This window comes from Pagrus pagrus, assembly GCF_965226575.1.
Source record: "Pagrus pagrus genome assembly, chromosome: 18".
Lineage (NCBI taxonomy): Eukaryota > Metazoa > Chordata > Actinopteri > Spariformes > Sparidae > Pagrus > Pagrus pagrus.
In genome coordinates, this window is record NC_140202.1 from 3903619 (window position 1) to 3918644 (window position 15026).

The window sequence follows — 15026 nt, forward strand, 5'->3', positions numbered from 1 at the left end:
AAATAGTGATACACGATAAAGTACTGGCCCGATATTGCAAAATTTACATTATCAGCTATGTATCGGTATTGGTAAAATTATTGCTGAAAAAATTGCTAAAATTATGAATCCAAACTGATTTTCTTGACTTAAAAAGTAAAGCATCTACACATTTTGATACAGTAGGTAGCAGCATGCTCCTCTAAATTTAGTTTGCAATCCGTCAATAAATACAAAGAAGAAGAAGTGCAGCCTGTTGTGCTCATGACACCAACTGCTGAAGCTGCATAGAGCCTCAAATTGTTGACTAGAGAGCCAAGTGTGTGTTCACAATATTTGCAATACTTGTGCTGCAAGGGCTCCAAGAGTATTTTAAGTTTTAACACGGCAAATCTTATTAGAGCTATGGAATGTGAAATCATCCATTTTTGCCCAACATTTTCTCAGGTGTGCATAGCTAATAGTTAGGAACTTTTCTTAGAATACAAAAATGTGAAATCATTGGTTATCTCAACAGCATCGGTTATTATCATATCGTCTGAAAAATAAAACTAAATCATTCATCCCTGGTTTCATTGAAACAAAACATTTGTTTAAGCTAAAAAGTACGATGCAGCCATCAACAGAATTATGCACCACATTTGTAGAGAAAAGTAGGGGTCGATATAATTGCTAAACAGAAAAAATTATATAACGAAAAAGACAGTAAAATCTGTCAGATTTTTATGAGTAGATCTTTTACACATATATGCAGTAGATATCACACAGATTATATCATACATAGTACATTTATGCGCTGTGAGAACCCCTATGTGAAAATGGTCACTTAGCCTTATAGTCCAGTGTATTACCAGACAGTTGCCTGTGAGTAACGCTATATAATCTATTTTAAAATAAAACTGCTGTATGGAGGCTAGCTTCAGTGTTACACAGTATATATAATAACAGCAGAACTGTTCCTGATTACCAATTAAACTAATATGAAGAGTTTATCTAAAACCTTTCCAGTGAAAAACAGGGCCATTTCAGGTTTTCATGGTTCCCTGTGTCTGCACAAGACAGCATAAAGTTTGTGAGACAGAAATGTCACACTGATGTTACACCAATCAGGAGCTAAAAGCTGTTGTCATAACCCAGCTGATAGTCTCAAGTGGAAAGAATTCACTGAATGCCACATGGAGAAGCACATGCACTGACATGTTTTCCAGTTATAGTCTTGTTATAGAACAAAGGACTGTGGTAAGGCAGAAGAGACAGTGTTTTGTTTTGGACATAAATTGCAATTTTAGTCAGTTGTTTAGCATCAACTTCCATGCTGCCAACAACATGAGAAATGCCTCTCTGAGGTCACTGACTGGCTGTCTAGAGATTAGTGTGACTTGGGACAATGGCCTACATTCGCAATAAGCGTCTCCTTGTTTGTCTGACCCATGATGTCACCCTGCTCCCATCCTCACAGCTAATGAAGAGACAATACTGTGACATATTTCAAACTGATACCCTACTTTAAGACTATTTCATGATGACGTGCACACTCACCGCTTTGTTTGAATGCAGTGCTTATGAATGTTTTGAATGCCCAGCTGAACAAAACATCAAGATTTTGGCATTCCACACACCACAGTTTGTTATCAGGATAAAATACTAAATTAAAAAGTTAAGTCAAGCATATGGGTATGTTACTGTTACTTATTAAAAATACAATAAACTGTGTTTATTGCTATAAATCTTGGTTTTGTTTCAGCATTGTGGAGCTGTTCAGGTTTACTAAATAATATCACAACTTCAGAGCCCCTATACAAAAATGGGCCACCAACACTGTTTTCACTCGGCCGAACTGGATACAGCATTTATATTAGTGTATGTACTTAGTGAAGGCAGCTGGCGCTATAATAAAAGTCCTACCACTCAGTTACTTGACAGTCTGCATGTGAACGCATCTGTTATTAACGTTAACCTGACATTAGATAGCTGACAGTAAACTGTTAGCAGGCTAGCGCTTTGAGGCTACTACACCATATTGTATTTTTTTTTGGTCCATGTGTGCTATATATATATATATATATATATATATATATATATATATATACGCAGCCACACATTTAATATTTATGCATTGTGGAAAAGTTGTCAAGAGAGATAAAGTGCGTTCCCTGTAATGTTCACTCACGTTAGCTCCTCAGAGGTAATGTTATCTAGCACAGACACTGGGCCAGGCATTCTTCCGGCTTAAAATGCACTTTACGACTCGATACAGAAATAAATATCCAGTCAAGCAAAAGGGTCATTAAAAAAACATTTGTGTTACCTTGACCTTGCTGTTCGTTTCGATACGCTCATGGGGAAAATGACTAGAAAGCCAGTAGTGGATTTAATTTCCGTCCATCCTCTGTGTACACTACATGGTACAGCCGTATCCGGTTTCAGAATAAAGGTGTCTATTGTACTTTTCCGGTTTTCAAAATAAAGGTACTGAAACTACGATACACGAACCCTGTAAACATGGAGGGTACTAAAAATAAGGATGACAGTTTGAATAGCATGGTATGGCTCTGATTAGAATAATATCTCCACATTAGGCCAAAATGTAATTTTAAATATTTGCAAATATATCTTTCTTCTTTTCAAATGCACTTCTTATTTTATTACACAATTAATATACTCCTCTCAGACAAAGTTTGATTGATTTAACACAGACCTCTTCTGGCGCATATAATAACAATAATAATAATAATAATAATAATAACAACAACAACAACAACAACAACAACAACAACACACACTCACCAAGATAATATATCAGGATGCATAAAAGTCAAGCCAGACTAGCTGAAGTTAAAACAGGAAGCCAAAGAATATGACAGCACAAATTCACACATACATGCATACATACGCCAATCAGCCACAGCATCAAAACCATCTTCAGAAACACTGGGCCCCCGGCACCCAAGGGGGCATATGTACCCAAATAACCAGGAGAAACCTCTGAAACAGAAACAGCAATGCTTGCAAGTGTGGTAGACAGTACTTGGGGATCATTTAAAGTCCAACATCTCAGTCTCACCTATGATTTACTGACAGTCTGGGGTGTTAGTCCATACACAGGGACATTACCCATCTTACTATTCAGCAGATGTTAAAATTCCCATGCTGGACACCTGAATGTCCATTCAGGAAGGGCACATTCAGTGCTGTTTCACTAAATGCCAATTTTTACTTAACCCAAAGAGCCCTCAGCATCTGTAGCTGCACCTGTCAAAGACCTCAACCTTTGCTGGTTGACATAGGTCTGGCTGGTTCAAGTTTGTGTCAGCTCAGAGCCATCCACCATCGCCCAAACACCTGTTGCTTCCTTGTGATCCTCTGCAGTAATGAGTGTCTCAAAATGAGTGATGAGGAAAAAGTTGTTCATTGTTTTATAAATGGCTGTAGGTGGTGACATGGCTGTCAAATGATGAAATTAAGAAACTCTGGACATTAACAAAAAAAACCTGAAAGTTAGACCAATATGCAACCAATCAAGCAAATAATAGGCTATTGCATGTTAATCTTAATGCATGCAATATTGGTCTACACCTGTAGTGCAGCTATACTATATGTAGTTTTTAATTGTCTTAATTTTTAGTTTATATTAATGTTGCAGCAGCTGATGGTGCTTTAAAAACAAAAGAACTTTCCCTTGCTGTAAAGTCCCTGTGGGTCTACACGACATTTACCTTCAGAACACCATTCCCATGGAAACGTAAACAAAAGTGCTGGCAGTGATTTCTCTGCACGCACACGGCTCACTACGCCTGAACCTCGATCTGGTTGTTTTTTATTCGCCTTAAAAAGCCAGTGCTCAACTTTACTAGTTGAAAACCTGTATTTCATTGGTATCTAACTTTCAAAAAATGGACTTGAGCAGTGTTCGGCGCGTGTCCTCTGCGGGCTACCGGCTACCGGAGCGAAACAATGGGACCAGGCCGATGACAACCCAGCCACCGGCGGAGAGGACGCGCCGGGCGCAGGGAGAGGCTCCGTCCCAGGAGCAGGACAAGAGAGATCCTGTTAAAAGGGACCAGTTGTGGAAAGAGTTGGTGTGGACTGAGAAGAGAGGAGTGCGGGACTGGTGAGCATGACATTAGTAGTTTAGATCAAGTAAGTGTTCTGTATGCCAAGGCCGCTACAGCCACCAAACCATGACAAGGCTTGTTCTGCGATGCTGATCACAAACTCTGCAGTCAGTCGAGTTGTGGCTGTCCAGGTTAGTTTACTGATGAGCGCAGTGAAGCTGTACAAACTGAACCAACATATTTGTGATCCACAGGGAGAAGAACTGGGGCTTTCTGCAGCACTATGATCAGATGGTAAGATTAAATGTGTGTATTATTTCACAGATGTTGATATTCTTCTTGTGAAGTTAAGAACTGTGCCTCATATCTAAACACCTTTTTGTGCTAAACCTCTGGATATATTAAAATGAATGTCCTAATATTTTTCATATTGCTTCACCAATCTGACACTCAGTTATTATTTATATTACATGCCCAGCACTGTGCATTGAACTGTTTGACTTTACATGTACAATCGATACCAGTGGTGAAAAGTAACTAAGTACATTTACTCTGGTACTGTACTTAAGTTTTAAGGTACATGTACTTTACTTGAGTTTTTCCATTTTCCGCTACTTAGTGCTTCTTCTCCACTACAATTCTTAGGCAAAAATTTTACTTTTTACTCCACTACATTTATTTAATAACTGTCCTTAATAGTTACTTTTTGGATTCAGGTTGACGTCACATACTGTGCTAATCCTAGGGAGTGGGGAATTCACGAGCTACCTATCAGATAATACTGCATAGTTCAACCTCTTTTACCAGCTGCAACCTTAAAGTGATGTACACATTATTGCATCAATATCCAATAATACGATATACATTATTCTGAAATGGACAACTCTGAATAATGAGTACTGTTACTTTTGGTACTTTGAGCATATTTTGATGCATATTTTCACTCATATAAACTGACTCACTGATGAGAACTTATTTAAATGTCAACAATAAGTTTGGTGTGAGGCTTTCATCTAAAATACTATCACTTGTTGTAAAATTATACATCAACTTGGAGTAATGCCTAATGCTCAGTACAATTACTATTATTATTATTATTATTATTATTATTATTATATTATTGATGATGTTGTAAAAGCATCCTGTGTGGTAAACGATTACAGGATAATTAGGCCTCATTTGTCCCTGATGATTATAATATCAGCTTCATCTGCGAGCCATTACGCAGCTGACTGGTGCCAACGAACATCTGACTGTTACATCATCCCTGTGTGTTTGTAGGGACAGCTGAAGTCACAGGAGCCTTTACCCAGCTACGTGACGCTCTTCTCTGATCACATCCCCAACACCACCAACCAGATGTTTGGCAGCAGACTGTCGACTCCACTGGGGAGTGAACTGGTCAAACTGGACAGGCTGGGACTCTTGTCTGGACGCCATCAAAAGAGCAAGCTGGATCCAGAGATGCTCCCCTGCTAGAGCACTCTGGGGATGAGTCACAAGGTCCTTTTTTTACCCTGGGCTCTACAACACTGAGACCTTACTGTCCTTTTGTGAGAATTAAATGGCATAATGTGTCGCTCACCATAGCAGTCCGTTTGGATTTGATGTTTTGGGGTGTTTTTGTCATTTTACTGAATATGAGTGAATATTAAATAACTGCTTACAAGCCATATCAAGGTTGGAGTCAAGGTGTAGAGTAATAAAATGATGTTTGCTGTCTTTCATCTGCTAATTTAGGTAGCTATATATAGATAGATATGAAGTCATTCATTGATATTGTACTTTATGTCCAGGAATTGTGTTTATTCATACATTTGGGTATGTTACATGCAAGGACTACTTAAACTAAAAGTAAAGGCATTTGCTCACCGATAGACAGGTGAGAAGGGAAGAAACTGGCAGATCAGATTCACGTCATCTGAGCTCCATCAGGTATTTAATCAGATACTTGATAATCTAACAAGATACCTAATCAAATTTGGATGAGTGAAAGGTTTCACCACGATTGCACATTTCTCCAAGGACAGACAGAGCAAAAAATAGACGTTAAAATAGTTTCAAACAGCTGTACCATAGTAATATTCCATATGAGAATTGTATTTCCTAAGGTTATTAAAATACATCTTATTTTGGTTTTACATTTGTTTTTTGATTGAAAATGGCTTAAGCAGCTGTTACATATTATTATGTTTGCCAGGACTTCAAAGCCATTGTTCCATGGTGGAGCTATTGAATAAAATTCATTTTATTTGTGTGATTTACATGATGATGTAGCTTACACCCATGCACTTGATGCATTTAATGTGAACGGCAACATATCTCAGGTTTTTTGTACTGTCGTCGCTGCCTCCAAATGCCACTCTGTGTATTGTTATTTTGTCAATCAAGATAATGCAAACTATTTAATCAGTACAGCAGATGATACAATAAAGTGCAATTTCAAAGGCTGAATTTTAAATAATTCCAGGTGGAGTCTTCTTATAACCTGTGTTTCCCCTGTGTTTGTGGTAAACTCAGGAGCATGTCGGCTTATTTGGGGTCCTCCCCCAAGAACATTTTAAGTTTTAAAATAAAAAATAAGCAATTTCACATCATTGTCGACCATTATTATATCTGTGTACAAAAAGTTGGGATAGCTTGAGTAGTAAATAAACAGCACACACTTGCTAAAGTGCACTGGGGAATTAGGAGAACCATTAGATAAAGTTATTTGATACATGTTCTCCACATTGATTTTACATTTACTTGGCTCTGGTGATGCCCAGAATGGCTTGGGTAATGCCTTATAATGTTAGGAATAACCTGGCAGGATATTTGAGGAATAGGAGACTTAGATGCTTTCTATCATGTGACTGCAGACTGAGGACTTTGCCCTCATAGTGTTGCTACAAGACTGCTGAAACGCACACTCATTTAAATGAGGAAGCAGGAAGAGAGAAACCTCACAAGTTGTGGATGGAGTGCCTCGCTCTAACTTGTGAACACAACAAGCCAATCAGCTTTCAGTGGATGTATGCGGAAGTGAAAAAGACGCCGGCTGACAGGAAACTGCCAAACTGACAGAAAAGCAAAGGAAATAAAATAAGCTTGCCTTCAAAATAAATGTGTGTCTATCATCTATCTATCTATCTATCTATCTATCTATCTATCTATCTATCTATCTGTGGGAACAGGCAGGAAAATTAGGTATTTTTAGGCTTGCAAAATTTTCACAAGATAAACATCTTGGCACAATTGCAAAATACGCTTTTAATCTCTATTATTTTGAAAGTTTAGTGCGGAAGTCTTCTCTAAATACACCTTCATTGACAGTGGTGATATCGCAGCAGCTGCAGCAGCAGAAACAGTGGCAATTTTTCAGTTGCTTTTTGTATCCATCCTCCAGACAATGCAGGCCGACACTTTGTTGCATGTGGCCAACTTCAGCACACTGTTTGTGTGCATGGTGCTCAAGTTCCCGCAGATCTTTGTACTGATGCGGGCGAAGTCAGCGGCTGGAGTGAGCCTGAACAGCCTGCTGCTCGAGCTGGTCGGGTATGAGAGTTTTAGTTGAACTTCTTTGAGTTTTTCTGGGGTGAATGTGATTCTTTGAGTAAATACCGTTATTCGATCTGTAAAGTGTGCAGTATAAGGGGGAGAGGGGGATTCATTGTGATACGGTATGTGGTACAGTACTTACTGTCATTCAGGGCTGATGTAATGCTGATGTGATGACGTCTTTTTGTTCTCCACCCGGTGCAGCTCTTGTGGAGTGTGGAGAGAACCCCATCTCCAAACTCCATTTAAAGTGTTTTAAATTAATTGTGGTCTCGGTTACACAAGAATACACACATTATGTAAAGAAATATAAATCCATCCATTGAATCCCTAATGTACAGGAGTGATTTCGGCATTAATATGAACCTCCATCTCCTCTTTATTTGAATGAAAAGCTGTTAAACCTTTATTATCAGACCACCATTCTGTCCACGCCATCGTTTGCCTTTGGCGGGGTAAATGAAGGAAATGCACGTGCACATCCTCCCTCAGAGTGATTATTTAGTGCGAGCACGAGGATGCAGAGCCAGTTTAGATTAAGTGTAAATAGGACATGAGGAGAGGAGGAGGCACCCTGGCTCAGATTTGAGGCAAACAAGTGAAAAGCTGCTTTATATCAAAAACTAATCCCACTGTGAGGGCTTAGCATGGAACAAACGTGCTCTGTCTGCAGAGCTGAGGGCTTTTAGGGAAAGGAAATCTGGCCTGTCAGTTAGTGTCATGTGTTAGATCAGTGCAGTAGACTGGTACTAACTAAAAAGCTAGGAGTAAACTTGTCTTCCAGGTGTGTTGTGTTTTTGGGTTAGTGTTCCACGAGGATCATATTCAGTTTGGGTCTGAGCAGCTTTGTGTCTGTGCGGCTGTGTAACTTCTCAGTGTCCCGTCTGTCCCCGGTGCCTGGCAGTAGCTGCACTGTCCTAAATGTCTCTACTGTGTTGGTGAGCGATAGCCTTCTGTCACTGGGCATGCTACAGTGAAACAGTCGAGCATTAAAGCTGCACTGGGTATGGTGTTCATGTAAAAAATAAGTCATTTTATATATATATTATTACATGGGCATAGATTGACACCAACATCCCTCATGGCAGTGGGTCTCTGGTGTTGCCATTGTCAACGGTGGGCAAATATCTCAAAGGTGCTATAAGTAGTATTTTATTGTAAAATCTGATATCAGGATATGTGAAAATGCCTTGTGCAGCTTTAACTTGAATGTGGTTTGGATTGTTTATCATTGCAACATCTTCACCTTGCATCATTTTATCAGCCACCGCCTTGCCTGCACATAGAAACTTGCACACACCAACATCCTGTAAACACATACATCCATCTGCATGTTAGCCTGGCAAGAGAAAACCCTCCTCACTCCATCAGGCTGTGAGAGTCCACAGCGCCACATTGTTTGCCACATGTGCTCCTGATGATTGCTTCTAGGATTTCGTACCAAACATTACAACACAGTGCAATAACCTGATACCATCTGTTTTCCAGGTTCATTGTTTTTGTAACCTACCAGATGTACTATGACTACCCACCTCCAACATACCTGGAGTATCCAATTCTCATTGCTCAAGGTGAGTTGTCTTGATTTCAGACTCGGACTTGTTTGAGGACAGACCAGAATCCAAGAGTCTGAATCCAAGGTGTCCTTTCTAATATTTTGTGAAATTCTTATTTGGTTAATCAATATTTCCCATCTATTGAGTGCAATGAAAGACGAGCTCAAACACAGTAACTTACCATGATGGAGCAAAGCAGAACTTAAAGTTGACGACTGCATGCCATCATGGTTTAATATTATACACAAGGGGTGGACATAAAATCAATAGATGATCTGTAAAGTTGATGTGGCTGATAAATGACGTCATGTGAGAATGTTCCAGGATCAAAGTACTAGCCACAATAACAGACCACTCTTCCTACTTTTCTCAAGCGTCTAGATCAGGAGAGGTTTAATGCAACACCCGAACAGAAATAATTCTGACGTCTTAACAATACAGGACTCAGATATGTGTGGATATGTGTCTTCAAAAGAAAGTTTGATCAGAAATAATAGTTTCTGGGTGAGTTAATGAGACAGTAAAAGCTTATTTCAGTGCCCCTTAGAATGAAAGTCAAACTCAGCCCTGTGAATCACGCAGCCCCATTGATTATGTGGCCTAAAGTGGTGTGTGTTTTAACTTGCCCTGTGTCCTCCTCAGATGTCATGCTCCTGCTCCTGATTCTTCATTACAACGGCAGCCTGCGGCAGAGCCTCATCTATACCGTGGTGTATCCTTTCATCTGTGTCAGACAGCCCTGGATGTGAAAGTGTTCATTCAGTGTTGAAGAGAATCAATGAACCATTGGCCTTTTGTTGATACCCTTTTTAGTATGTCACGTGTTATTGCCTTAACATAATGTGTTCAGGTTCGTCGGGGGTTGGAGGCTCCTCACTGTGGAGAAGTGGATCATCGATTCGGCGATGGTAATAAATCAGTTCTACAATCAAATGTCAGAGAGAAAGGAAAGAGATGACATGTCATCAGTCAGGTGTAATGAGGTGCAGATTTGAACAGAAAGTTATTCAGACCTCATTGCACCTGGTGCATCTCATGAAGACACCCAGTCCTTATAAATGCCAAATAGTCTTGTTGGTTAATATGATGAATGTGTCTGATGGCATTTTTGCATATAAAAAGGTGAGAGCAGTGATCCTGATTTACTGTCCCCGAAAAGTTTACCTTTTTGTTTAGTTTTTTTACGGCTACAGAAATTGTTTCAAACTTTTGGCTCTTTTGAAATGAAGCTGAAATGTAGAGTTTAACTGGTCATGAAGTCGTGTGAATGTGCAGAAACTCTGGAGGCCAGATCTGTATCTTTTCTAACCTCGACTCTCTTCTCAGAGCTTGTGCACATTCATCAGTGCAGCCAGTAAATTCGCCCAACTGCAATGCCTGTGGAGGTCTAAGGATGCTGGACAGGTTAGCGCCCTCTCCTGGGGTATGGCTACCTACACCTGTATGGGTGAGTATCATGTCATGTCATGGTATGTGTATCTTTATTCTTATAGTTTTTATTATATTTTTTATTCAAATTGTTATTTTATTCTTTCAATATCTCTTTATTATTGTCTCTATTTTTTGAGACTTACTCTTGTGCTGCTACTTATTTCCCTCTGTACTGCTGTTACCTGCAAATTTCTTCCAAGGGGGATCAATAAAGCAACATCTTATCTTATCTTATCTTATCTTATCGTATGTACTGGACATGAAGACACAGTAGTCCTCTGTGTGTAGCGCAATTAAGCTTTCCCAGTTTCTTCAAATTGCTGAATTTCTTCAAGTGATCAAGCTAATCTGAAAGAATTATCTTGCTAGTAGGGCCGGGACTTTAACGCGTTAATTAAGATTAATTAATTACACAAAAATGAATGCGTTTAAATAATTAACGCATTTTAATCGCACTTATTTTTGCACCGCGGAACGTTTCTCACTGGATGAGTTTCAGGCGTACCGATTATACTGGAGCACAATTATTTAACAAGTTAAAAAGCCGCCGACACTGATCACTGCCCATGGATCTATAAAGTTTTAATGTAGCCTGAACGCAGCTCAAACCGACCCGGTGCCTCAGCACTGCGACCAAGCTTTGATAAACAGACCGGATCTGCGCCGGTTTACAGTATCCTCCCGTAGTTTAGCCGGTCGCTACTGTTTAAAAAGCGCTCGTCACAGTGGAGCTGAGAACAGCAGAGTTTCCTCTGCTGCAGCTGGACAGCTGACATGTGGTCAAGACGTAGGTAGCCTACAGACCTGTCACTGTCTCACGGTGCATAAGACTTCAACCTCAGAGCTCTCTGTCTTCAGACTGTCCTGACCTGTCCCTGAACATCACACAGGGAAAACATAGCACTGCCTGTGTTTTATTAATGTTTACATCAGGCTGAGTCCAACAAATCAGTTTATGCTACTGTGATTTAAGTAGTTAAATACAGTAATCATCACAGTGTAGTGGCAGGAAAGACCATTTACCAAATAACGTGTTACTTAAACATGTTCCATTGTGCTGGGCTCTAAAAATAAACTAACAAACTAGTGTAGAGTCCTGTATAAGGAATGTTCAGCTTAAATTTTCCCCTTAAATTTAGGTTCTCAGGAAAATCGCATCTTATCAGGAAATCGTTAATCGATCGATAAGGTCCATCAACTAACGATTAATGAATTAATTGATAATTTGCATCCCTAGTCTGTTGGTCTTGGTTAAGTACCACCTTGAAAAAAAATTAAACAATGTTTTGTTGCTTAAGCTTATGTTTTCAGTCATTATTCAATGGTATACTAAAACCCATATGAAAAAAAGTGCTTCTCACTGTTCTCAGGTCAAATATTTATATGCGATTAAAAATGCGATTAATTTCGATTAATTAATTACAAAGCCTCTAATTAATTAGATTAATTTTTTTAATCGAGTCCCGGCCCTACTTGCTAGCTAATGTTCCTGTGTAGTATTTCTCAACCGTTGTTGTGATAGCCCAATACTGATCCCTCACAACAGGAGCAACTTCTCTTTTCTATCTAATGTCCAAATTGCAATATTTACTCTCATTTTATTTATGTCTTTCTTTCCGTCCAGTGGGTTTCTGGAGCTTTAACACTGCAACAACTGAAAATGACGCTAAAACGAGCAGTGACAGTGAACCAAAACAGTAGTTGCTGGCTTGTAAACCCAAAACAATTGGCTAAAAGATGCTAAAAAGCCACTTAAACCAGAGGAACTACAGAATAGTTATAATTCTCTTGTACACATCCTTATTTTATACATTATTTTTGATCGTAGCAGCTTTAAATTTGACTACTTAATGCCACCTCACTTGAATTTTGGCAGGTTCTGAAAGCTTGTAATCACTGTCTGATCTCTAAATCATATATTGATAATACAGTGACCAACAAACAAAAACTATCTCATTAATCTTATAATTGAGTTAAATCTTTGGAAAATGTCTCATTAGAATCAATTAGTTCAGATTAATGAAGTCTTATAAATACCCAGAGTAGTCTTGAACTGTGATACGTTAATTATACATCAAAAAGGTTGATCTCCACACTTCATACAAAGGCCAATATAATTTGTCTTATCTGTCACACTTTCATGTTTACTATAATAAATTCAGAAATGCTTCACAAATTAACGAGACTTTTTCTCCTCCCTAAAGTACTGTTACTGTAATGTTTCAATTCATGAATATGTGTAACACTATTTATTCTGCTCCTTATTTAATGAATTAGCAATTCCACACTTCATTAATTAAATATTAGATGCTCTGTTGGATAATGAGGATGTCATTAACTCTGCTTCCTCTTTGTTTCAGCACGGATTTACACCACCACAGTGACAACTGGAGACACACAGGGTAAGTCAGAATCACAAATGGCTGCGGTATTGGTAGTAGGCCAGATAGGATTATTTTATTAGCCCTATAAACATTTCAGAAAGAACTCTTTAGAAAGATTTGTTTTCTAAAAGACTTACATCATAGTTTTACATAAGGATTTTTTTGTGGTCTGGTGCTTTGTTATGAGGAAACTTGGTGATTACCAAGAGCGAAGCCTTTGGGTGCTCAGTCAGTTGTACCCACTATGTGAATTGTCAAAATTGATGCCTGTGTTCCCCTGAGGCAAATTTTGTTTTGGAAAATAAGCTTTTAAAACCCTTATTTGGAATGAGATCCACAGCTTTTACATCCTTTCAAGGGAGAAAATGTTGAGATGAGAAAAGTTTCTATCAAAGCATGGATGGACTATGCACCAACAGGCTCCTGAGCACATACATATAAAAGGCACCCACGCCTCTCCTACATAGGAGTAGGACCCCTGGATCTCTTTGTGGTCATTTTGTGTCTCTTTGTAGTGGTGTTTGTCTCTGTAGCTTGTTGCTTCTCTTTGCAGCTGTTTTGCATGTCTTTGTAGTTGTATTGCATCTAATTGTAATCGTTTTGTCTTTGAAGTCATTTTGTGGTTGTTTTGCATATCTTTAAAGTAAAGTCTTAACAGTTGTTTTGCATCTATGTGGTTATTCTGTCTCTTTAGTTGTTTCAAGTCAATTTTTGTCTCAAGTCATTTTAGAGTTGTTTTACATCTCTTTAAAGATGTTTTGTGTCTTTGTAGTTGTTTTGAGTCGCTGTGGTTGTTCTGCACCTCATTGTAGTTGTTTTGTATCTCTTTGAAGTCATTTTGACTCATTGTGTGGCTGTTTTGCATCTTATGTATTCGATCAGGATCTACCTGCTTTTAACATAAAATGTAAACAGTCACTTCAAACAGGCTCTGGCCCGGGGCCCCCCTGACCCCTTGGGCACCTCGGCTTGTGCAGGTATCCATCCATGCATCCAAAGGCAAAATATTTTTAGATAACTATTACTCGATAAGAAACTAGACACAAATATTTAATCAGTATTGTTAAGCCAATCTTGTCAGAATAAAAGGGGAAGTAAGTCAGGCTGCTGAAAGTGAATTGATAAAAGCCAATAGTCAGGTGAAATAAGTAGCGCATTAGACCTTTTAATGGGGTTAACAATAAGTGATTTTCAACAGTTTGAAAATAAGTAGATTTTCTGCAGAGGAGTGGGTGTCTCATAATTTTATATAGAGAATATAACGGTACCACTATAAGGTATTGACAAGAGAGGCAGGCACAACTATGTTGATCGTGTGTCTGAATCATTACTAAGTTAACATGTATTAATTATGCATCTATCTTAAAACTAATAAAAATCTCTCTTTGTCACAGTTTTAGTGAGGTTCATCGTCATGACTTCGCTCAACATGTGGGTGCTGCTCACTGTGCTCTACTACCAGAGACAAAGCAGCAGGTCCAAGAAAGAAGAATAGTTTTCAGAGTTGGATCCAGACTGAGGCCGACTGGCTGTTCTGAAAACCTGCAGTTAATTCCAGTGTCTTCCAGCTCTGTTCACTGTAGTGGTTACTGGGTTACTGTGGACACAGCTAGGACTGAAAAACAAAACTGACAGGTAGCAGCGGTTCTGTAAGCACCTTTTGTAATACTGACCCATAAAATGTGCTTTTTGTATTTTCTTTACCTCAGTATCAAACCCACACATTTATTTTATAACATTCCGGTGACTGAATAATTGCTACAACTTGTAGTGCGAGCAGAGACCGATGTTTTCATACTGTACGTGGGGGAAAAAAGTGTTATTATATAGGACAACACGAGCTATGCATATCCGAGATCTTCCTACTCAGGATAAGAAATACTGTATTTTGAAAAGCTTTTATAAAAGTGTTCAGTTCTTTTCTGAATTTTTAAATAAAACATTCCATCTTCTTTCAGTGTGGTCATTTCAGTCTCATGCATTAAAACATCACCCAAAAAATGAGAAATATTATGCACTTTTTACAGAATTATAGATAAATATATATATTTTCAAGACAGAAAAGTAATCGAAAACGAAAA

General features: G+C 38.7%; 3 protein-coding genes across 5 annotated transcripts in view; 2 read left to right on the top strand and 1 right to left on the bottom strand.

Moving 5' to 3' along the window:
- The window catches only part of LOC311274013 (CAP-Gly domain-containing linker protein 4), a 42577-nt gene extending 40193 nt beyond the window's left edge, over window positions 1-2384 (bottom strand). The window contains exon 1 of one of the 3 annotated variants that reach the window (XM_084381406.1): window positions 2288-2384. The gene's annotated coding sequence lies outside the window, so the exon portion shown is untranslated. The remainder of the gene's footprint in view (window positions 1-2287) is intronic. The other 2 variants (XM_084381405.1, XM_084381407.1) reach the window with 2 other exon arrangements.
- Window positions 2385-3725: 1341 nt separating this feature from the next.
- On the top strand, window positions 3726-5623 carry cimip5 (ciliary microtubule inner protein 5). Its single transcript, XM_084380739.1, has 3 exons — window positions 3726-4090; window positions 4289-4328; window positions 5316-5623. The coding sequence occupies exons 1-3, from the start codon at window positions 3873-3875 to the stop codon at window positions 5511-5513; spliced, it is 456 nt and encodes a 151-aa protein (XP_084236865.1). The 5' UTR covers window positions 3726-3872; the 3' UTR covers window positions 5514-5623.
- A 1724-nt stretch (window positions 5624-7347) lies between these two features.
- On the top strand, window positions 7348-14897 carry slc66a3 (solute carrier family 66 member 3). The gene is made up of 7 exons (XM_084380527.1): window positions 7348-7571; window positions 9063-9145; window positions 9773-9842; window positions 9981-10038; window positions 10457-10577; window positions 12922-12963; window positions 14340-14897. The coding sequence occupies exons 1-7, from the start codon at window positions 7426-7428 to the stop codon at window positions 14438-14440; spliced, it is 621 nt and encodes a 206-aa protein (XP_084236653.1). The 5' UTR covers window positions 7348-7425; the 3' UTR covers window positions 14441-14897.
- The last annotated feature ends 129 nt before the right edge of the window (window positions 14898-15026 follow it).